The sequence below is a fragment of the Columba livia genome, chromosome 11, assembly GCF_036013475.1.
Source record: "Columba livia isolate bColLiv1 breed racing homer chromosome 11, bColLiv1.pat.W.v2, whole genome shotgun sequence".
NCBI lineage: Eukaryota > Metazoa > Chordata > Aves > Columbiformes > Columbidae > Columba > Columba livia.
In genome coordinates this window covers 18,964,068-18,988,390 of record NC_088612.1, presented here as the reverse complement: position 1 = coordinate 18,988,390, position 24,323 = coordinate 18,964,068, and the positions used below count along the sequence as shown (strand labels likewise).

At 41.8% G+C, this 24,323-nt stretch overlaps 3 protein-coding genes across 9 annotated transcripts in view; 1 reads left to right on the top strand and 2 right to left on the bottom strand.

Annotated features, from left to right (window-relative positions):
* Positions 1–2,913, bottom strand: part of ACSBG1 (acyl-CoA synthetase bubblegum family member 1) — a 41,336-nt gene extending 38,423 nt beyond the window's left edge. For 2 of the 6 annotated variants that reach the window (XM_065077019.1, XM_065077020.1), the window contains exon 1: positions 688–827. In XM_065077019.1, the coding sequence (XP_064933091.1) occupies positions 688–812 (125 nt within the window). In that variant the 5' untranslated portion in view covers positions 813–827. Of the gene's footprint in view, positions 1–687; positions 828–2,223 lie in introns of those variants that run through there. The other 4 variants (XM_021283331.2, XM_065077024.1, XM_065077025.1 and 1 more) reach the window with 4 other exon arrangements.
* Positions 2,894–8,867, top strand: DNAJA4 (DnaJ heat shock protein family (Hsp40) member A4). Of its 2 annotated transcripts, XM_065077034.1 has the most exons (8): positions 2,894–3,119; positions 3,214–3,351; positions 4,972–5,152; positions 6,086–6,190; positions 6,927–7,154; positions 7,234–7,464; positions 7,988–8,088; positions 8,187–8,867. In XM_065077034.1, exons 2-8 carry the CDS (start codon positions 3,220–3,222, stop codon positions 8,403–8,405), a joined length of 1,197 nt encoding a protein of 398 aa, XP_064933106.1. In that variant the 5' UTR covers positions 2,894–3,119; positions 3,214–3,219; the 3' UTR covers positions 8,406–8,867. The 2 variants fall into 2 exon arrangements, with proteins under 2 accessions (XP_064933106.1, XP_064933107.1); XM_065077035.1 differs by lacking the exon at positions 4,972–5,152 and having other exon boundaries at positions 3,000–3,119.
* A 776-nt stretch (positions 8,868–9,643) lies between these two features.
* SKIC8 (SKI8 subunit of superkiller complex) lies at positions 9,644–16,816 on the bottom strand. The gene is made up of 11 exons (XM_065077038.1): positions 16,661–16,816; positions 16,383–16,426; positions 16,261–16,288; positions 15,801–15,906; positions 14,761–14,933; positions 13,513–13,661; positions 13,300–13,393; positions 12,472–12,565; positions 11,706–11,798; positions 11,011–11,089; positions 9,644–9,926 (listed from the first exon to the last, which is right to left on the bottom strand). The coding sequence occupies exons 2-11, from the start codon at positions 16,392–16,394 to the stop codon at positions 9,837–9,839; spliced, it is 918 nt and encodes a 305-aa protein (XP_064933110.1). The 5' UTR covers positions 16,395–16,426; positions 16,661–16,816; the 3' UTR covers positions 9,644–9,836.
* Between the last annotated feature and the right edge of the window lie 7,507 nt (positions 16,817–24,323).

Here is a 24,323-nt window from a genome sequence, read left to right as displayed (position 1 = left end):
CCAGCCTTTAATCAATCAAAACTGTACTACAAAAATAGGTCTTTTTTTACTCCTTCTGTATTGTTTTAACTTAAAATCAGTTACTACAGATTGATGCACATTTTACTTAAAACTTCTCTCAAAAAAATCCTCTAAGGATCACCCACTATACACTTCCCTAAAATAACTTAGGACAAATGCCATCATTTACATTTTCTTGCAGGTATAGATCTTCCAGATCTAGATTCTCCTAACAGCTTGTTTCTGGACAAACCCTCCTTTTCAGACATTAATCATGGGGAAAAAGTTCCAGTATCATTAAAGTCCATTACATGAAACTGTTATACCTTAAATAGTACCTACTTTTTCAAGCATATTTTAAATAAGACTAAAAATCATAGGTTAAAAATATTGTTTAAAGGGTGTTTTCCTAACAGCTTTGTAGAAATCGTGATACCAGTTCAGGTTTGGATGCTGAATTAATCCAGCTTAACAGCAAGGAAAATCTGTTGTGATGCTCAGGTCACCTTCCTGAGGAACTATTAAAGCACTTTATGCAAATCTGGTGTGATTGAAAACAGACACAAGTTTCAAGCCCTCAGATTCCTTTTTTTTTTTCAGGTGTTTGTAATGAAAGTTATTCATGGAACTTCTTCACAAAAATCAAGGGTGCCGCAAGAAACTCAGTTCAGCAGACTGTACTCTTACCTGTGTCTCCAGGATGCTGCTTCCAACAACAGCTTCACAGTTGAGAAGGCACAATTAATGAGAGATGGTAGTACAGCCAGATAAAAGAAGGAAATAAAACAAGTGAATCTATGAGTATTTTGCATTGCAGAGATTAAAAGATAAATGCATAATTCTTGTAGCAGATGAAGATGCCGTACGCTCCCAAGGCCAGGTGGGAGGTGGTGTTCTGACTCTTGTTTTGTGCTAACAGTGGAAATATCTATTTCAGAGCCAAAGGCAGAGTCCTCTGGTGGTTAAATAAAACAGGCAGTAGGAGCTAATTACTCCCCACTCCCACTCCAGTCCTGCCTTCTTGGAGAGAATAGAAAATCTCTGCTTGTCTTCCTGTTTACACCTACATGCAAATTTGATACTGTATAAGTAGAAAGTGAGAAAGTGATTAATAATATTACCTGTGGTAGGAGGGAATGAAAGGAAAGAACAGTAAAAGAGATCAGCTGTTCACCCAAGAAACGGGTGAGGAACAGCCACGGATTTCAGGAGGGAAGGTGGGCAGCAAAAGTCACAGAAGTGAGCACATACACACTCCATCACCAGGCTGGTTGAGTAAACACCAGCCCTTACTACTTTTTCCCACTGATTCTTTGAATAAATAAGGACTTTGGTTGTACCATCTGGAACCAAAGATGAAGAAAACTAATACTTAATATTAAAGATAAACATAACCTGGTAGCTCCATCTAATAAAATGAAAGGAAACAAAGCAGGAGCCTCTTCAGCAAAGATCTGTACCAACAAGTTTTTGACTGTTACTATTAGTAACAACTACTCCTAGTAAGAAACTGCTCAGAGACTGAGTTCATACTATATTTACCAATATCTACGTATACCTGTGCGAGGGTTTCTACTCACAAAAACTACATACTGTCTCTTTACAACATACTATACATTGATCTTTGAAATTCAACACTCAGTGACATTCATTGTGCTTTGAAGGCCTCTCATCTGCTGAAGTATCCAACTACTACAAAGCTAACAGACTTCTCTATTCTTCTTAAACAGGAACATTATCCTCAGGACTATAGGATTATAGCTAATTTATCTTTAATGTGAAGACCATTACTAGAATAAACTGGGTTTTTTCCACCCCCTTAAAAAGGGATGTATAGTTCCCAGCCTACAAGTTTACAGAGTAACTTATTACAGTTATTTTGGAAAATAATTTCTCTATTTACTTGTCAATATAACTTCACAATTGCAAAACACAGATTTACATGTTCAGCTACTAACAATTATACTTAGAGATAATAATGGTTACCAACACTGATCACTTTCTTGTGGTTTTGAACTGTGAGCAGAAGTACACAAAGAACAGGTTGCATTAATGCATCTTCTAAATCTTCTAATAGTATTTGCCTGATATGCAGTAAAAAGTTCATTATAAGGTCACTAGGGCTTTAAACCATACTTTTTTTTTCATTCAAATCCCACATTGCCTTTTTCCCCCTTTTCTTTTTCTCCATTTCCCACTGTTATTATAATCTTAACTTTTTACCTGTACTACGGTTGACAGAGCATTGCAGCCTTTGGGTTATCATAACCACAGGAGATGTTCTTGGTTTATAAAACTGTTTCCAGGAATGAAGAGCTGTTTCCTGGAACAAACAGCATCTTATGGGCATTTCTGCTCATCGCCACTTGAACAAAAGCTGTTCTTAGTTCACACAGTATTTTTCACGTGATTTGTAGCATCAATTTTTCTTCTACCAAAAATACACTTTTACTTAGCTCCACACCAGGACCAGTTGTTTCCTTTCACCTGAGTAGTAAATAATTAAGTAGAGACCTTCGGTTGCCTGGAGAAAAGATGAAAACTACCCCAGCTTTTTAGCCCAGTCTGGTGCGAGGAAAAGGTGAGCGATGGATACAGAGCTCAGTTAATTTTAAAACGCCCAAAAGACTGAGACAGAAGGGTCAGAAATTAAGCCTGTTAACTGGCTAAGGCGCAACCAGGCCTGGCGTTCACAGGCTGGTCTGCAGGGAGGCGTTCACCAGCCTGTCCCCAGGCCGAACGGGAACTAAACGAAAAAAAAAGTGAGACAAAACTGCCGCCGCTTAAGAACGGTGCCGTAAAATTATACCAAAGGGACTCCGACCGGCGACACCTGAGGGAGAAAACCCGCCCCCTGGAGCACCGCCCCCTCGGGCGGCACCTCCGCGTCCCCCCAGCCCGGCGCCGCCTCCTGAGGTGCCGGGCGGAACGGGCGGGAAGCGGCTCCTCCCCTGCGCGAACCGGCGGTGACGTCACGCACGGCAATTCTAGACCGTTCCAGCGCCGTGACGTAGGGCGGCGTCATTCCAGAAGATTCGGCCGGTGCCCGTATAAAACCCGCGGAAGAGGCGGGGCGGCCGCGATCGTGAGCGGGCGGCAGGAGCGGGGCGGCCGCGGCGGTGAGCGCGGCCTGGCGGGCCTGGGCGGGGGGCGGCCTTGCGTGGGGGGCGCGACGCGGAGTAACGCGGAGTAACGCGGAGCGTCCTCCCGCAGGGCACCATGGTGAAGGAGACGGGGTACTACGACATCCTGCAGGTGAAGCCTAATGCTTCCTCCGAGGAGATCAAGCGCGCCTACCGCAAGCTGGCGCTGAAGTACCACCCCGACAAGAACCCCAGCGAGGGCGAGCGGGTAGGCGGGGAGCCGGGCTGGGCCGGGGGATGAGGCGGCAGCGCTCCCGGCGCCCCCTGCGCAGGCCTGGCTGGCGGGGCCTCCCTGTACCGGCCGGGCCTCCTGCAGGCCTCGCCGGGCCTCAAGATGGGCGACTCGGCCGGGAAACCCCGGGGCTGCTGCCTCTGCGGGACACCGCGGGTCATCCGCACCCCGGTCGCTGTTAATGTACAAAGGCGGAAAGCGCGCCGTTAATTTGCTTTTAAAACCCTGCTTTGCCTTAAGGATGGGTCTAATGGCCTTTCTGTAGCGTAGTGCGGTTAAATGGAGGCTCTCGTTCTTCCACAAGACACCTGGAGCGGGCCTGAGGGCCCGGCTGCGGCAGGAGGGGACCCCTGGTTCTGCTTTTTGGATGCAGTTCCCACCGGTCCCGTAGTTGCCACTGGAAGGTCGTCCTTGGTTAAAACAGGCAAAGCTGAAGGGATTTCTAGCGTCCTGATGGCCATCGTGCTGTGTCAGACGTGGCCAAGGCCGGTGGATCCAGCTGCCGGTGCTGCTGTGCATGCTGCGGTTGCACTGGGTTGATTTGTACCCGTGAACAGGATGAGTTTTCTTCAGAGAAATTGGTAATGCAGGTGGACAGGGTAACAATCCAGAGGAAACCACTGGGCTGCACGTGGGTGGGCTGTGTACAATAAAACCATTTGATACGCTCATAGCACAGACCCACTCAACTCCGTGTGATGCCCAGGAGGATAAATGAGCACCACAATTGGAGAACTATGAAAAACTTAAACGATAGGATTATTTGTCTAAAAGCTGGTCTGATAAGACCATAATATAGGAATAGAAACTCCATATTTGTGTATCTAGTATACTAATTTACAAAACTGGAGCTAGTCAAATAGTAACATCATCAAAGGTAGCCTTTTCTGCTTTTATATTTGGCCTGCTTTTTTTGCTTACACCACTTTACCTGGCCGTAAGTAAACTGTGTTTAAAATTGAAGCAGTCATTTCAGTAATAGCTAATTGTCTTTAAAAATTGACTTTGTCATTTTAGTAATAAGAAATTCTTGATAGCTGTTAACAAAGTCCCTTATTTTTTCATAAAATTGTTGCTTTTATTTGTATCTAAGTCTTTCTATTTGCAATGAGTAAGCAGCACCAGTGTCTGGTCACATAAATCTGTTTAGTTCTAGCTGGATGTAGCAGCTGAAGGATCCCCACGTAGCTCTAGAACAATGAGTGCTGCTGTGGCCATTGAGCATCTGGTGACCACCAAGGCTTTAGGGATAGTATCATATCCCTTTCTAAATGGGTTCTTAGCAGTGTGTAATGATGACAACTAACACCACAAATTATTGAAGTGTAGTTTGCATATGCTTGTAAGTTTGGTGTGACTGAATTAAGCCCTCTTGTAACATGGGAGGAGGGGGGAGAGGGAGAAAAGGGGTGGTTTTCCTGGACAAAAGTGTGCTATTATAGCTTATTACACGTTTGTTTAGGGAGTTTCCTTTTTCCAAAAGACAGAATGCTACAAGGGTGTGCTGTAGTGGCTCAATCTGAAGATGGAGTTGCATATGAGAGGGTTACTTTTCCTCTTGGTCATAGTTGTTCAGAGCTTCTTTTTTCTTTTTAGTTTAAACTCATATCCCAGGCATATGAAGTTCTGTCGGACCCAAAGAAAAGGGACCTCTATGACCAGGGTGGGGAGCAGGCTATTAAAGAAGGAGGCCTGAGTGGCGGCAGCTTCTCTTCACCCATGGACATCTTTGACATGTTCTTTGGTGGTGGAGGCCGAATGAATAGAGAGAGAAGAGGTACACGGTTCTAAACAAGTTCTAGAAACTCTAACCTTGCACTTAAGCATAAAACACCTGTGCTACGGTACTGCTGTTCTGCTGAGTGCACATAGTGTGGATATTACTCTTTGCAACAGTAGATCAAGTAAATTATTATTTTATTTATTTTTTTTAGTTACTCTAGCATTAAGATTCTAATAAAGTAGATAACATGACATAGCCATAGCAACATTTCTGATGAGTTCTGTTTATTTTTTTTGTTAAAGTTGGTGTGGGTAATCTGTAGGGGAGGGGGAGACATTTAGTAGGTTAGAGCAGCTGAATTAGACCCATTTTAAGTTACCTTTTTTTTTTTCTAGATCTGTGCCTCACTTGCTCATATGCTTTGGGCAACTTGCTTCAAAGGACACCATCAACTTAAACTTCAGTAATGTTAAATCTCATGAAAATATTTAGGAGAAATTATGTGAAACTCAGTACAGAGTGCTGCCGGAAGCACAGAATGATTTTTGTCTTTTTCCGTGCCCACTGTCTGTTGAAGGAGCAAGTAGTAACTTGCTAGAAAATCTTTGAAATTATGCTATGAAGTGGCATGGAAATTTATAAGTAGGCATAATAGAAGCTTCTAAATTGACTAGATCTGAAGCTGGTAGTGTCCTTGCATCTTGCTGTTTCAGTTAAGCTTGTAAACTTAGAAATAGGAGCAGGGTGGCTTTAATGATGCTTTGCGTAATTACAGCTAAACTGTATGTTGTGACATGAGTGGGTGCAGCTCAGTGGAAGCTGATGGAACTGCACATGCTTTTAAGGGGGCTGAGCTGTGTTCAAAGTTTGGAATGAACTTTACATTCAGACTGTGCATGTATGAACAAGTGTAGAAGCCTTTAAGCATTGGTTCTCACAACAGCTGAACCACAGTTAATCTCTCTCTCCTTTTTTTTTTTTTTAAAGGCAAAAATGTTGTGCACCAGTTAGGTGTATCTCTTGAAGACTTATACAATGGTATTACAAGGAAACTGGCGCTGCAAAAGAACGTTATTTGTGCAAAGTGTGAAGGTAAAAAAAAAAGTAGTAGTTTCAAACACCTCTTACTCCAAGGGTGGTTTTTTTTGTTTGTTTGTTTTAAATAACATTGCGGGAAGGGCTGTGAGTAAAGTGTGTGTGTGTATTTTTACTTTTCAGTCACCTTCCATGCTGCCCCCGAAAGTCTGACAGACTATTTAGTTCTTATTTATGGTTATCCAAGAATAAGGTTCTCTTAAACACTGTTCTAATGGCAATCTTGAACTCCTGTGAATTATAGTTAAGCGTACCTAAATTAAAAATATCTTGATCCAGAAATCTAATAAATGGCTGTTTAACTTTTTAATTGCTGTGGGTAAGTCTAGCTTGTATTACACAACTCATTTTGCAGCTATTAAGTATCCATAACGACTGACCTCAATAAGGTCTCTATTAAATATTTGGCCAGCAGATGCTTTCCAAGGTATTAATGGAATGTTTAGGTCTTGAAGTTGGTGTGCTGATAGTTCCTTGAAAACCAAGATGTACTGGTAGGTAGGTCAGAGGCTAACGAAACAAGCTGTGCACAGAAAATGTGACTTTCCTTTGTGCGTAGAAACTTCTGACTTGGGCATGTTTTGTGATGGAAACTAAATTCCAGTCACATTGGAAATACTTTCCAGAACTCCTCTTAAGTTACCCTAAAGGTGCTCTTGAAGTCAGTGAGTTCCAGCTTGCCTACTGTAGAATAACTTTTCTTTTTTACTGAGATGTAACTCTTTTGTCAAAGGTTATGGCGGAAAGAAAGGGGCAGTAGAAAAGTGCCCTGTGTGTAAAGGAAGAGGAATGCAAGTTCTAGTTCAGCAGATTGGACCTGGCATGGTGCAACAAATCCAAACCGTGTGTCCAGAATGCAAAGGCCAAGGTGAAAGGATAAACCCGAAGGACAGATGTGACAACTGCAATGGCTGTAAGGTTGTGAGGGAGAAAAAGATCATAGAAGTTCATGTTGATAAAGGTAAGAACTGTGTGTTTGTTCTGTGTCCCTAATCATAATCTGTAGTTCTGCAGAGAATAAACGGGTTTCTTCTCTGCAGGTATGAAAGATGGTCAGAAGATAGTATTTCATGGAGAAGGGGACCAGGAGCCTGATCTGGAGCCTGGTGATGTTATCATTGTGCTTGATCAAAAGGATCACAGCGTCTTTCAGAGACGAGGGCATGACTTAATTACCAAAATGAGAATCCAGCTCTCGGAGGCTTTATGTGGTTTCAGAAAGACCATTGAAACTCTGGATAACAGAGTTCTTGTCATATCATCTAGGCCAGGTAGGTCTTTGTGCTGATGCTAATTTGACTGCTTGCCTGCTTCATTGTGACTGGGCTGGTTGCTGTTGGTTGTGTTGTCATTTGGTTTGTGTTGTGTGTTTTGGGTTTTTTTTAACTGGTTGATGCAAACTACACTTACAGTCATTTAGTTGGTTCCTTGTCATTCTTGTGACTTTTTAAAACGTGCAGGATTACAGCTGGAACTGTCAAATGCTTCTTAATAAACTTCAGCCTCAGTCAGTGGGTAGCCAGGAAAATAGTCATGAGGCCAGAAACTTGAATTCTACTGGATAATCTGTTAGTTGAGCCTGAAGGTTGTGCTGAGGAAAGCAGATTCTCTTACAGTAAACAGCCTAAATGTTCTTAGTTGTGTATAACTTGGGTCTAGCACTTTGCAGACTTGGGCCTTTTCTATGTGTTGCTTATTGGTCTCCCTCAGATGCTGTGGGAACACTTCTTGTTATAATCCTGCTTGTGAAATGTCTGTCACGTAAGCTTACTTACAGCTCTTACCTCCGTGTAGGTGAAGTGATAAAACATGGTGACCTAAAGTGTATCCACAATGAAGGGATGCCTATCTACAAATCTCCAATGGACAAAGGCAGCTTAATAATACAATTTTTGGTAAGATGATCGCTTGGTTTTCTGTAGCAGAGGTATTTGTGGTGGCATCAGGAGTAACTATTAATTAAAAAAATATATATATATATTTAAAATTGTAGGTCCAATTCCCAGAGCACTTCTGGCTCCCAAGGGAGAAACTGTGTCTGCTGGAGGCTCTGCTCCCTCCACGAGAAGATGTTATGATAACAGATGAGATGGATCAGGTAGACCTTGAAGATTTTGATCCAAATGAGCAAACCTACCGTAACAGTGGGGGAGAAGCATATGAAGAAGATGAAGAGGGCCCAAGAACAGGAGTACAATGTCAGACATCTTAAAGCAAGGTGAAATGGATGTCATCTAAAATGTAAATTTTCACAATGAAAACTGCATGGCTGTAATAGCCACTGCTTGTGGTTTTTGTGTTCAGCAAATTGAGTTGCTGCGCTGTCAGTATCACCTTTTTGTAACTAATTTATATTGTGTTCTTCTAGTCTTTTAAGCAATTGTCACACAGCTGAGAACCAGTGGAGTTGGTATACATCTTCCTTTGCTGTGAAGGTTCTCAATGTATTTCACCTATGCTATTTATATAGGACTTTGGCAATACAGATAGAGGCTAAGTGGAGTGTCTTATGTAAATACTTTCATACTGGAAAATAAATTTCATAGGATAAAACATAGCAGAAATAACTTCTAATAAATGGAACTCTTCACATTTTATCATGCTTCTCTTGTACTTTCTAAGCTACTCTGGAACCTCCTCTATTTAAATAAAGCTCTCTAAGGTCAGACTCGTATCACCTAGTCTAGGTTGTTCTCCATTTTCACCTTTGTGTTAGCTAAAACACTTAGTATTTGTATTTCAGAAGCAGTTTGTGCCTGCCATATTCCTTGCATAACAATATTCCCTGTGTTCTTTTGCTGGATTGGAGTAGCATTCCTTCAGCTGCTTAGTTCTATGGAAGTGTAACTTAGGGTGTATCCCACATACATTTAATTTACATACAGGCAAATACTTCCAAATAAAATTTTTATCTTTCAGAAGCTCAAGCTCTATATTTTGGCCTCTTTAAAAAGGGTTTTTACTTCCTCTGAGGTAGTGTGTACTTCCCTTAACTGATGAATAAACCAAAACCACATGTGCAAGGTATGCTGCTGATGTCATGTATTATGACAAGAAAGAATAATCCCATTAAAGCTTTTTTTCCCTTTTACCTGTTCGTTTTCCAGGAGAGTTTGTATTGAGAGGGGGTTGGAAACAGCTACCACCCTTTAATTAAAGCATGATAAATGTGCTCCATGTCACTACACAATTGCTGTGACAGGTGTTGAACTGAAGTGACCGCATGGCACTCATGGGGACCCCAGCACTGAGGACAGGCTCTCATTCCCATGTGTACAGCACATCGCCTCGGCCGCCTTCCCTTTTCCCAAAATAAGCTGCTGTGAGACTTGGGCAATGCTTTCCAGCTCCAGTCTATTTATGTATAAAGGCAGGGGAGATTAACTGAGCAGTCACCTCACCCATGACTACATATTTCCAAAAATACATTTTTCAAGCATTAGACACAAGTTGCTTGCAGCTGTAGCTTTTATTTTTAAAAAAGTAAAGCCTTCTCTCATGCTAAACAAAATTGTATGTAAACATATCTGATGTAGATTAGCATTACTGAAATGCTTTCATCGTATTAAAAAAAAAATACATAGGAGAGTGATACTCCTAAAAACTGCCACAAGAGTTAACCAAAGGATCTGAGTCAAGACATCTAAACTGGACAGTCATAAATGTGAATTTCTTGGTCATCTCCAACAGACACAATTTTGGACCCGCTTCCATTGTATTTCACTCCCCAAACCTGCAATTAGAACACACACAAGGTTTTCAATGTGAGACTTGAAAATGCCTTCAGAGCTGTCATGTTAGCTACAAGAAGCAGAGGAGGATTATTTAAGATCACTTTAGCAGAGCTGGTCCAATTATGGCTCCTGTGTTAACAGCAGATGTGGTTGATGAAAGACACTGTCACCTAGTCGCCTGACATTCTGACATTTCTACTGGCACTGGATTACACAATCTAAAGATGCTTAAAAAAGGCTGAAAAGTACTTTAATTTGCATAAATTAACATTTTCACTCTTACCCATCCTGCCTTCCTTTCTGAAAAGAGTATTCTGCTGCCCTTTCAGGACAGGAAGAAAGGAAAGATTTTTCGTGCAGACTGACACACCTGGACGGACTGAAGAACGATCCAGTTTATCCTTGGGCTAATTAAGAGAACCATTAGCTTACCATGCAAAACTTAGAAAAATTCAGGTCAGTCTCTGCCTTCTATAAACTCCAGACAAGGGCTAAAACAACACTGGAAATCCCGTACTATGGAAGAAGAGTCCAAATAAAATCTCAAAGAACTTCCTTTGTCAAGTCTTCCTCTATGATCCATTAAAAAATACCCTTGTTCTATTTAACACCTAACATTTGGAAAAAAAGAGTAACTTAGTAGATAGCCAGCTTCCTCTTTCCTCAAGGGTAGAAGTCATTCATAAAAATAGTTTCAAGCCTGCTTTCAAACATCTTTTTTTACATTAATTTCGTCCTTTTAAATAAGTATTTTCCCCACTGACACAGGCACACACTGTGTAAGTGGTAGAAATAGGAGCATAGACGATACAAAACAGAGTCTGGAAAGAATCCTTGTGGCCCGTCAGGATTGCCGTTATTTGGGCCTGAAAAAATGAATTACGTGGAAGAGATCAACCTATGTGTTTGGAACATTGGTTCAATATTAAGTGCCAAATAATTACAAACATCTTTTAGGATTTAATTACAGCAAGCTGAAGTCCAACCCCGAAGCCACAGCACCAACCTGGAGCACAGGTGTGCACAACTACAAACTACAGTTCTGTGAACATGGGGACATAGGGAAAGCAGAAGCAGACACACCTGATCCTGGTGGTCAAAGAAAGTGTGAACACAGGTTCTCGTCCCAGCATCCCAAACTTTTACGCTTTTATCAGATGAACTGAAAGAAAAATAGTATTGATTGATGTTTAAATTAATAGATGAACTATAGTTTAGTGCAAAACTTAAAAGAACTCATACGGTAGACATAAGAAACTGGCTTCCAACCATCAAATACAAAGAAGTCTGTCTTCCGCCAGATTCCAGTTACCTTTAAAATACCTTGACTGTTTCAGTAGATGCACTTGGAAAATGAGGACTCCTGATTTAGCCAAATTTATTTAAACTTCTTTGGATAAAGAAACTTCTGCTACATATCCTAGGTCCCCAGCTGCCTGAGCTGTGGTAAGAGTTAACACTAAAGTTCAACTAGATCGATGTACTACTACATTAGGTTGTACTTATTAATTCAACAGCAAATTTTTAGCTATTTAGAATCAAATGCCCTTCTCTTGGCTTCAGATGTTCTTCACCTGCAGGAAGCTGCACTGCAGTGAGATGGCTTACACTATATAATACTACTCACTGCAACTGGTATCACATCACAGACTGGCTCTTGAGTCTTTAACTGTAACATACATTCCATTGCAATTTGTACACATTTACTTTTCATGACCCATCTCCTTTTATAAACTCTTTTTTTCCGTAAGCATAAACAAGTTCAAAATCCTCAATACCTGGAAACAAAATGTGTATCATCGGGACAAAATGCTACATTTAATACCCAGGATCCATGACCGCTTAATGTGCCAGCCAAATTCGCATGTTGCCTGTGGAAAGAACAAATTTTAACACATGGTTTGTGAATTCCAGGGAAAAAGCAAGAGGAATATGCTCTAGCTACTGCAAACAGGAATGGTTCAATACAAGGCCATAGAAGGTGACTTCTGGATGTCTGTCCATCCAAGCTGAACTGGTGTTAACAACAGATTCTGGTTTTCCATTTGAAACGGTTAACATACAAAGAAGTCACTAAGAGGATATACATTGGTGGACAAAACAGTTTCACCATGAAGAAGGGGAAGCAACGCAGGTTTAGGGGAGTGAAGGTCACTGAAGTGGCACCTTCTCCTTCCCAGAGTCTTCCACGTTCTTTGCACAATGCAACAGAAATGAGTAATAAATATAATTTGTTGGGTACAAAACAAACGTTTAAGATGTGTAAACACAAACACCCAGGACAGATACAGAAAACAATTAGCCTGTTGCCTACAGGGCAAATAACGAGGAAAGTAATTTGTTTTCAAGTTAGGGCTGTCATCCACCTACGCACTTCTTAAAAACTATCTAAGGATAGTTTTATTTAAGATTATTTATTACATAAATAAGTCAACAAAAGCTGAAGGGAATTACAGAGAGCAGAGGGCTCAATATTTTTTTTTACAGTAACAGCCTCTCTGAATAGTTGTTTTCCTGTTAGCATGTCTTGCAAAAATAACTTACACATCGTAGATTTTGATATAGCCATCATCTGAAGCAGTTACAAGTAACTGAGAATCTGGAGAAAATGTCAGTGACCGAATAGGCATCGCATGACCTGAAATTCAAAGTTATATATGGCTTAGAATGTAGCTATTGCTCTTACTAATGACAGCGCTTAAGAAGGTACACCAGAACAGCATTCCCTGTTAAAGGGAAGACTCTCCAGAGGTTGCTTTCTCTCTGTGCCTCTACAGGCTTCTTCACACAACATCAAATGCAAACTGACAGTGATTCTGAACTTTGGATATTAAGGCATGTCCACTACAACGCAAAAGCATTTATGTTTTCAGCTGTGGGTCTTTATTAGAAGTTATGTCATAGTTTTAAATATTATTTCATATTGTTTGAAGTGCTAGAGTAGATGTTAGAAAAATGCACATCTTCTAGAACATGAAATGTTCCCTTATTTTTAAAACAGGAATAAATTGCTATGAAACGGATGCCACAGCACAAAGTCATATGTATAGCAGCACACACTTGGCTTAGCTTCATTCCTTTGTACTGCACTGCAATCCAAGAAGCAACTGCAATTTAAGATTTACTTAAGCATTACTGACTCTATCTTTTGAGACTGGCATTTATGATGCAAGCCTGGGTTTACAGTTTGCCTCTAATATTTTAAGTGGTTGAAGTTACAGCACACTGAATAACTTAATACTGTCTAAGGGCCAGAAACATCACCTTGTTAATGCCACGGCTGTTGTATCTTATTCTGACTTGTGTTATATCCTTTAATTTTCTTGAGGAGTGAAGCCAAAACTTGTGTATTGCAAATACCCAAACCATTACCTTCTAGCGTATGCAGAAGTTTTCCAGTTGCAATATCAAAAATATTGATAATTCCATCTATTGCTCCACTGGCTAAGTATTTTCCATCTGGACTCTAGTAAAACACAAAAGGTATACATTTAACAACTGCATGCATATAACAAAAATATCCAATTTACAACATATTACAGCAACAGCAATTTCATATAAGAAATTATCACTTGTGTTCCTTACATATGCAATGCTAAGGATGAACTTTCCTCTGGTGTCCAGAGAATATTCTTTCTTTCCGGTTTCAACACCAAAAATATTTACTTTTCCCACGTGACTTCCTGTTGCAAGGTACTGAGAATCGGGTGAAAAAGCCAGGGACCAAGCATCAACTGTATGAAACAGAAAAAGACAGTAACCTGAGTACTGCTTCTAGTTCTTATCCAAGAGTCTCAGTTCTGTACACTTCTGTTTAGATATTTAACCCCCTAACTACTCTTAGTCCTCTCAACTCTACTACATACTCTAAAGAAGAGTTTACAAGCTCATGAAAGTTAACGTCCTTCTATATAATTAATGGAGCAGCTCGAGCCATTTATTTCTGTTCAGTGAAAGATCACAGTTGTTAATAAGACCTTGGGCTTATTAGACCCTCCTGTAATAATAAATTCAGAATTTGAAACTGTCTGAGTTAAGTCTTACTTTTCCCCTGGTACCCAAGGATATTAAACCAGTAAAAGAAAGCAACACTAGTATCTAGCAAAGCACAGAAGATGCAGGAGAAACGCAGACATCAATGTAACATAGATCAACATTCCTTGCAACCAAACTTTAAAAACCCATACCTTTTTATAGCAATGCAATGTATTTATCTGGCACAATGCAATTAATAGTTTTTTTTTTCTATGAGCTTAATATTAATTACCTAAAACACTGCAAGACGGTTCTTAAATTAAGGATTGACAGAAGACCAAAGATATATTTAGAATCAGATCTTAGGCCCTGAATTTCAATTTGCAAGATGCAACACTGATCCAGACTTCAGCTTTACAGTGTTTTAACTTGTTCCCTTGGGCCTGGAGGTACTGCACAAATAAGCATCACAGATATGTCCCAAACTCAGTGCAGTGCTACAAAGAAAGCTCAGTCCTTCCTTGTAAACCAATTTGAATAAGCATTTTAATTATTTTTTAAAATATCCTTTTATCAATACATCTAGAAGAGCACGCTGGTTTCCATTCTGCTTTATGCACCTCGCACAAAGCATATCTAAATGTATCTGAAAAAGCGTAGGTAGTGTAAAAATAGAAATGAAAAATTGTGTGATACCACTTTACGCTGAATTCATAAAAATCACTTAAATTTTTGCAAACTATGAAAGATTAAAAACCAAAACAAAGTAGTCATCTCCCGTACCCTAGTAAATACTCCACCGTTTATCTAGAGTAAACACAATTCTTATGCAAAGGCAGCTTAACACTGGTATCTTACCAGGGCCGGCATCTATTGACTTGATCTGTTTGCCAGTTTCTAAATCCCAAAGGCGAATATGGGCGTCCAGGGAGCTGGAGGCTGCGATGGAGCCCGTGTGGCTGATATCCACAGACACCACGCCCAGCTGGTGACCCTCCAGCGTCCATTGGAGATCTAATTTTTCATCATTCCTTTCGTTCAAGGGAAAGAAAAGCCTAATTATTAATAGCTAGGGGTACTTAACCCACCTCCAATCTCAGACAAAACAAACAAGCCAAGCCACATTTCTCCATTTTGTTCAACAAAAGGGGAATCCAACTTCACCCATGAAACGTGAAGATGGCTACGCACACCTTGTTCTCTGTGCTTAAGGAAAAGAACCAGCAAATCAATCATTTAGCATATTTCTGCAGAGCATGTACCTCATCTTAAGTCTGTAAGCAGTCCACTGAGATGCCAGTTGCACATGAGCACAGCAGACTGTTCATCTGGCAGCAAAGCGTGAAATGCAACGACCAACATGTTTATAACTACCATAACAGAGCTACTTCTGTCCTTACAGTGAAGCACATACTTAATACTGCTTTGGCTAAGAAACAGAACAATTCCCTTCCAAAAGCACGCTTCGGTGTCACTTGTATGAGGATTAGTTTTCTTTTAGTAAAAAAGGAAGATGTCATTTCTTCTTTTACTCTATTCCCATTATTTCTTTCACAGTACACATGCTACCGGTGCATTGCCTCATAAAATGCTACATTTACAATTTTTTGGCTCAGAAATACATGAAGTTATACTATTCTCTGGCAGAAAACATGTAAAATCTGATGGCATTTTCAAAAGGTTTTGTGTTCTTTGAAAGCTGAAGCACACCAGAATGCTACGAATCCAAGAGAAAGCACACATCCACAAAGATAAGCTTGCTCAGGAGTTCTGCATGCCAGGCCAACCATTCCCCGAGCTAACTTCCAACACTCCTGCAGATTATGGAGCTTCAAGACTGCTGTATCTCCACACTGACTACTTCCAAGGCTTAAAACTGGTCAATACAGAGCACTTACCACTTCCAAACCTTCACTAGATCATCCAGAGAACCAGAGATCACTGTTTCAGAACCATCATTTTTATTTTTTCCCCAGGCAACTGACCAGATGGCATCATCGTGAGCTAAAAGAGAATATAAGCACAGAAATTAAAAATTAAGGAGCTTCTTTTGATGCAAGACAACTACATGATTTGATAATGGTAAAACTGCTGATTGCAATGTTGGCAATAGCCCTTTGCTCTGCGGGTCCCTCAGTGCTCCAAGAGCCCTGTCACTGTTTTCATTGCTTCTAAACACACGATGTATTTTGTTCACCAAGGTCACTGTTGAAGAAACAGCACAGCCGTTTTTGCGTTATTCAGATTTATACTTAACATAAACATAATCCAGGTCAGCTCGCAAGTGTATCTGCCATTATCAATTTTACATCATCCAAAGAATCCAGTATTACTTAATACACGTTAGTGTTTTCTCACCTTGCTCTTGCTTGAAGAGAATACCGTACTAGAAAGAAAAAATAATTAATATTACGTATTAGCAGCCTAAAATAAACCATCAAGCTAGCGATTAGTTTAATTAACGTTGCGTTTTTATTTACCTGTGCAGTCATGTCTTTATGGAAGCAATCTTAACAGGAACGCTCTGCAAGGAGAAAACCCATTAGGCTCAGCAACAGACTCTGCCTTGGTAGACAGCGCTGGGACGAGACAACCGGGCAGGCCCGGGAGCGGGGCCTGAGGGCTATCCCGCCCTGCTGGCACCTCCGCTCGCACGGCGAGACGCACCCGCCACGCAAGGGCCCGCAGCCCCCGCCGCGGCCTGGCCTGGCCTGGCCTCCCCTCCGCCCGCGGCCGCCCCCGCGCTCCCTCACGGTACCGGGCTGAACACCGAGCTTCTCCCGCCGCCGCCGCCGTCGCCGCCGCGCTGTGATGACGCTACCACCACCGAGAGCGCGGCAAGAGCGCCTCTTCCCGGAGCCTTTCTCTCCGCCACCGCCGCTTCGCGCTCTCTACCGCCGCCGTGTGGCCGGGGAGGCTCTCTTGTCCCCGGCGGGAAGCGCGTGCTGCCGCCTCACGGTACCGACGGCCGCGGCGCGACCTCCCCGCGTTGTGCCCGGCCGTGTCACCTGCCCCGTGAGCCGCCCTCGCGGTGCCCCCGGCAGCAGCAGGTTCTCGGGCAGCGCGTGTCGCAGCCCGGCTGCCGCGCACTCCCTCTCCCTCAGGGGACGACGGCGGGACTGATGCGGGTCCCCCCCAGGCCCTCCATCTCCTCACAGCGAACCCCTTGGGCCACTCACTCCAGTCGTAGCCGCCCAGAAGCAGGCGGCATCTTCTGTGTATGGTATAAATAACAGTAACACCCGTCGGCGCTGCGATGGCGCGAACTGTGGAAAACGTGAGGGACTGGGGAGCACGCTCCCATCTGCCACCTCAGCAGCCTGGAAGTTCCTTATGGAAAATCGGATCTGGCGGCGCTTTGCGAAGGCCGTGGAGGAGGAATGTCAGCCAGCCTGGGAGGACTGAGCAAAAAATATACTTCTTAGCCCGGACTGTTGCGTTATTTTATGAACAGCTGTCTCCCGGGGTCCTCGAGTTGCCGTAAGAGTTGAGCAGTACTGCCCGTTCCACTCACCTCAACGCAGAACCTTCTTTAGTTTCACTGGAGTGAGAGGAAGTTTCCCTACTGATCATCTGGTTCACAAAAAAAAAAAGGTATGGCTTTTTTGGAAGTTGAATATTTTAAGTTGCTGCCTTTGCTTGAGTTACAAGTGGAAAAAATGTCAGAATTAAAGTTCAAGAGAATAAATCAGATTCCCTGAAGCTTAAACACAAAGGATCAGTGGCCTTTCACAGCTTTTAATCAGTCTCTATATGTACACAAAGCTCTTTAAGATCAATAGAGCTTGTCTGCGTAAGCAAAGTAACAACCAAACTAGGAATTCTGAATGCGTATTAACACAGTTCTGCAGTCAAGAATGAAAATCTGGGTAAAACTCCTACATATAATTACATATAATTACAGAGTCCTTAGTTCTCTAATTATTTAGATTGAGCTCTGAGAGGATTTTAAGGCACACTACTTTAATATACTGAATTTCAGAAATGCTCATTTTCTTGTAATGATGCAATAGCAAGCATTGTCCAAGAAATGAGAGAATTTATTGTTTCTCTTCCTTACCAGGACTCTCCTAAAAATTCTTGTTTAAATTTCTGCTTAAAAATGTAATACGTTCACTTTGTGTTCAAGTGATCAGGGTTTCGTTTTGCAATTCACAGAATCACAGAATCCTGGAATGTCAGGGGTTGGAAGGGCCCTGGAAAGCTCATCCAGTGCAATCCCCCCATGGAGCAGGAACACCCAGATGAGGTTACACAGGAAGGTGTCCAGGCGGGTTGGAATGTCGCCAGAGTAGGAGACTCCACAACCTCCCTGGGCAGCCAATTCAGTATAGAGTACTGCAGTACTCTATACTGAGTGTTTTGAATCCCTCGAGTTTTCACATCATGCAAAGTGCTCCTATGCACTTCTGTGTATTTTGTACATGGAACACCTTAGGCCTTTGTGGGAAAAGATTGTTATTGTTCTCCTGCAAGCGCAGAGTGAGATTGGGGGTTATTTCCTACATTGCTTGTGACACAAATCTGTATTTGTTGGAGTGAATGCTGATGAGATGCTGCTCTGGTGCATCAGGAAGATAATCTGAAGGAAATTGTGTCACGTTTGATTTATGGATACACTGCTTCCTTGGAATGGTAACTGAGAGCGTGTTTCTACATGTTTGTCCTTCTGGAGCAGCAGCATGCTTTGTACCTATATGAATATTTCAGCCCTAATCAGAATAATACTTTATGAGTGTCTATGTGTTTCCATGACAGTTTTTAAACAGTGTTGCAAGGGAAAAAACCTGATGTATTTAAAAACATTATGATCACCCTGATATTGTGCTAACACATAGAAGTGAATTAGACCAAGACTTTGAGGTGCCATATAAACATTGCAAAAGGCACTTCCCAGCCCAAAGCTCAGTTGTAGAGATGAAATTGAAAGCAAAACACTGTTTCAAAACGAATAGGCTGAGAGCCATTGTGGCCAGGTACTGCAGCCACCGTTCAGATCAGCATTCACTGTTGAACACCTGCCCAGCCTTACACAGAAGCCAAATGCCAAGTAAGCCTTGATTTATTAAGGTCTTGAAGACACATGAGCTTCCATAAAACAGTAAGGCTTGATAATTAACCGGGAGCTTCAGCTCTGCAGGTACATGGACACTGCAGCATTCCAATGTTTTCAGACATGTCAACTCCTCTCCCCTCTCCATGGTAAATAATTCATTTACCGATGGGTTTGAGGAAAATGATAATGGTATTTGAAGTTATGTGTGGTGTGTGCACAAGTGGGTAATACATGAATATGGGATTCTTGTGGTTATCGGGATGGTACAACCTTGTCAGTTTAGAAAAGGGACTGTGTAACAAACTGTACCTGCAGAAGGCTGGATTAAGTTACAGGTCCCTTTCAGGGCTGATCCGTCAATTTTGGGTTTGATTTTCCATCTTAAGGTTCAGTGTGGGATCAGTCACAGAAACCCACAGGCGCCGCAGAAACAAAGGGCGACTTTTCACAGAGTGTGGAGTCTGCGTGCAGATTTATACCGTCTGCCCATTGTGGGGCAGCAGCATCAAGATAATCTCCACCTCTTTCCAGTAGTGACGGGTGTGCATTCACAATGGAACATTAATCCTTCTGCATCCTTCTTTGTCTGGAGACTCTGAATGGTTGTGACAGGAGCGAAGAATCCTCTGCTTGTGTTGCCTGATGTGCCTCTAGGAAACCACTGAGAGACTGTGCTCCTGGGGGTGGATTGGAATGGCATTTGCACTGGTCACTCATTCATTTCAGGTATCTGTCTCCTCCATCAAGTTCCAGGAAGGCAGTAACACACAGTACATACACCTTGTTCTTGAAAGACAGTGTATGGGCAGGTATAATGCACCCATCAGCAGGGTAGTGCATTAGTGTCAGGGTAGTTGAGACAAAAGCAAGAACTACAGAAAATCAGATCCTGATACGGTCTGTAGTTCCACTTTTGAAATGAGCCCAGTTGCTTGCATGCCATTTTTATAGACTTTCAGCTTTTGTTTTCCTCTGCTCACCTGTTTCTTTGTTATACCTTTTTCAGTTGCAGTCCCTTTCTTCCCTTTTCTTGCAACTTCATATGCATTTTCATGGGTGGGTTTGATGGTCCAAACCAGCTGAAGTGGGATGTGGAGTCAAGTGTGAATTTTCCTGAAGTTCTCCTATTTTTCACAATCTCCATTGTAAAGACACTGCATGTTCCGGGTGATGGCACCACAGCCAGCAGACTTCATAGGATATAGAGTTGAAACTACAGTCACATCTTCAGTCCAAGTGCTGGCCCAAACAGGGAAATGATGTAACAGAAAAGCTCTTCTTCAACAATCTGAAACCAAGCCCAAATATTAGTGACATTCTAGCCCTGTGAGTTAAGGAAGGGTCATTATCCCATTTCATGGATGGGTGAAATGTGAAGCAAGGGGGTAGATCGAGGAATGGAACCTTTCCTCAGCCTCTTGGTGTGTGCTCTCAGTGTGTGCCTACACATTGACGCTTCTTCAAGCTTACACTTATATACTGAATTACTTCTCTAGCAAGAAAGCAAGCCTTTCAATGTATTCAGTCAACAAGCAGTGGAAAGTTCTTGGGACAGACAAAAATGGAAAAGAAAATCAAAACTGCCAGAGACTGAGCCTAACAGGAATGCAAACGAGTCGTAGCACTTGCAGGAGCAAATCTTTCTCTGACTGGCACGGTGCAGTTCCAGCCCGAGGTGGCCTTGTGGGGTACAGGTCAGATAAAAGCGTTTTCCTTCAGAATGGATGAGGTGGGCAGTGAGACTGGAGTGAATGAACAGCTGCTTCTAGGAAGAAAAGAAGAAAATAAAACAGTTAATTAAACAAATAAATCCTAAAAGCTAGACTCCCTCCTCCATGGAAGCAACCCCACCCCCACTGTCACCTGCAGAGAAGCCAGAATGGTTACATGTAATTACAGGCCTTTTAATCTCCTGGTTACAGCATTTGTAGGTCAGAGGGAACCTTTCAGAGTACACTTGTTTTGAAAGGAATAATAAAGAAAAAAAACCCCAAAAGCATTGTTCTTCGTGAGAGATTTTGTAACAGTTGGTCTGTTCTTGATTATAAGTGAACCCAGATGTTATTCTTACCCTGTCTTCTCTTTCTCCTTGTGGAAAGACTTCAGTTATTCTTTCATTAATTTGCTGCATTTAATAAGAATTATTCTATTTTATTCTTGATTTTGTTCTCTCTTGCAGCTTCTCTTTTCTTTATGGCACAAGAGGTGGGTCAGGGAGAGTTTGTGAGACCTTAACATGAGCCTGAAATGTTGAATGTCTATAAAAAATGCAAGTACGATAAAAGAAACATCTGGTGCTCATTTGTCAGGATGGAAGTAAGGCCCTTTAAAACATCATGCATGTGGTTGGGACTTGCTTTTAGAAAACACCAAGTTTCAGCCCATACATCAAATCTAGCAGTAAAACTTTTCTTTCCAGAATGATGGATCTCACATGTTTTACCAAATTAATGTATCGTGGCTTGAGATACACATGACAGCTAATGAGGACCTAATATATGACTTTCTGTACCAAAGCTGAAGTACTTGAGATCTAGGAAAACATTTTTGGCTGTTAGTTAATAACTGGCTGTTGTGAGCAGCTAAATCATGATCACAGAATCTAAACTACTGTTTTAAGCCTGATTGTGTACTTTTTACTTTGGTATCCATACCTGATGCTACAGAAGGAAATTCTGTCACACATGCACATTGGTCAGCTTTTCTGTGTCAAGTGTCACCCAAGGGATGTTTAATTCTCAAGTGTGAAACTGTCTGCAATCCCTGCCTGTACTAACCAAGATACCATTCTCACAAAGCAAGCTTGAAGGCATTGGGGATCTCATGCACCTTTTACCCAGAATGCTAGTTCTGCTACTTGCATGTGAAGTTATGATGGGTGATAGCAAAGAAGACGAGAGAAAGCATTATTTTTTTCTGATCCTGGCAGACAAATGTTTGAATAGGTTGCTGAACTGGGAGATGGGGAGGAGGGCAGGAGTTTCTTCCACCTGCTCTGCAGCATTCTCTGCCTGACCAAGCTGCTCACAATTCACTAATGATAGAATGAAGGCATAATGGTTCCATTCTCTGGATATGTTGTTTGCTTCACTGTAAAATTTATTAATTTTACGCTTCTTAGGGATTCTCTTTATAAAGTCACAATCCATTAGGCTGCGTAAATTGGCCTCTAGCCTACTTTTTGCTGGAGTGGGGAGCTAGAAACTGAGTGGCAATGTGGTACCTTTGTAACTTCAAAGGTCATTTTGATATGAAAAATTCTTACACGATCAAATGTAGAGGGTGCAACTCTGTCTTTTTGAGATTAATTAGTAAGAAAACTCAGGAAGAAAACCCTTCATTCATTGACAGTAGGTGCAAAGCATGTTTGTAATAATCGGCTCAGATACTCTCAGAAGCCTCTAGTTGTGTTCAGTGTTTGTTCGTATGTATTTTTGTGTCACCATCTAGAATATATTTACATAATCGACACTTAGATCTCCAGTGCCTAGCATCCATTTGCATGGGCTGCTGGCAGGCGGACTATATGGATACACTTGGCTCAACCAGCCAATTACTTTACCACTTATCTTCATGTCACTGCCCCGCTTTGTTATTGCAGCCTTCAATGCCACTTCTGTCTTCATCAACACTGTCTCATTCATGCTGTTTGCTTTGATGACTTTGCTGGGCAACGTCTTTCGTGTTCTTGTCTCCTTGTGAGAGAGGCTTATTCTTCTTCAGCTTGCCTGTCTGGCTCACAGACTCTTGTGAATCGAATTGACAGTATTAACCTTACACAGAGGTTAATACTGTGCTGGAAGATCAGTGCCAGTGCTCCGCACGCCCTGGCTCCCAGGGAAGTCGGTGGGAGGAGGACTAAGCATGGCACATCACGAAACATTGCATTCAGCCCCCTCCGGATGAGATGCTTGAATCAAACCACATACATTTGTTAAATCATTGTGTCAGTTGCTGGCTGTGAAACCCATTTTACAGCGGTGATTCAACACGCTATTTCTGCACAACAAGACCATGTGTTCATGTCTCATAGATTTTACTAGATCCTGAGCACATGTTCAAGTGTCTACTGAATCAGTTCCATAAATACCTCATGTAACATGCTGGACACTTTTCTCTGCTATTGCAAGTTCCCATCAAAAGTACTTCATTCATATTTGGCATTGTACCAATGATGGGTGCCTCATATAGTGAAAAAAATTCCTGACTGCTAATGAAATGATTGACTGTTTTGGGCCACCTATGTCAAGCAGTGTGTTAATGACATGAGCAGAAGCATGGCATGAGGAAATAATAGATTTTGTATGTGTGGTAATCATAATCTAGGTCTCCAGCTCTCAAAGTCAGACATAGAACCAAAAAAAAAAAAAAAAGAGAAGAAAAGCCTCCCGATTTCAATTAATTTCAGATCAATGAATGTCACAGGAGGATTGTTGTCAACAGCACAAAAGATTGTATTGGATATTCCTGTGATATACAGTATATCACAGTAATAGTATATGGGATTGGTACAAGTCCATAACTGGCTGTTTAACATTAAAAGCTGTTTCATAGAAATTTTATCACCAAGCAAGGTGGCAGTAAAAATATGTGTTGGCCAGCTCAGCATTCCCCAGTCTAATGCAAAGAGACAAACACAGGACCAGTTCTTGCCCACATGAACACAGTCTTAGAAAGCGGAGAACTGTAGTTTTGGCCCAGTAGCTCAGTATCAAACAGGAGAAGGGACAGCAGTGGTCCTGTCTGGACTGCTGTGATAAACGGGGATTTTATGAGAATGCTCAGAAAGTAGAGGGCTTTGTCTGGCCCTTTGGCACTGCTGAACTAAGCACATGCACTGTGCTCAGGTACTAATTCAGCAGAGGATTTAAGCATACACTAAATGTTTTAGCATTAAAGTAAAAATATTTTGAAGCATGATGTTTTAGTATTTTGCTGGTTCCGAGCATCAGTAACAGGAGATGAAGGTAATAAAAGCTCTCTCCCATCTCCTCAGGAGACGTTGCCCAAATCCTGAAGAATCAGTTTTAAGGAGATACTTTAAGCTGATGTTTTTCCTAGGTCAGATTCTTCAGTCTCTGAATTGGGGAGCACCTAGTAGTGTGTCTCCATGCATTTTGATAAAATGTGTGTGGGTTTTGGGGCCCTCTGTGAGTAGAGTCACTTTTCAATATAAAATGTGCTCTATCAAACATCAGAAGAGAGAATGGGAAATTCAGCTTCATAGCCGGGTGGTCTAAATATTGGCACATGATCTTCCGCAGCAGTTTTAGATTTTGAAAAGCAGCTTTTCCAGCACATGTTCAGAATTGAAATATTTACAATGTGAAGAAAAAACAAATTACAGGTTTCCAGTGTAAGTATC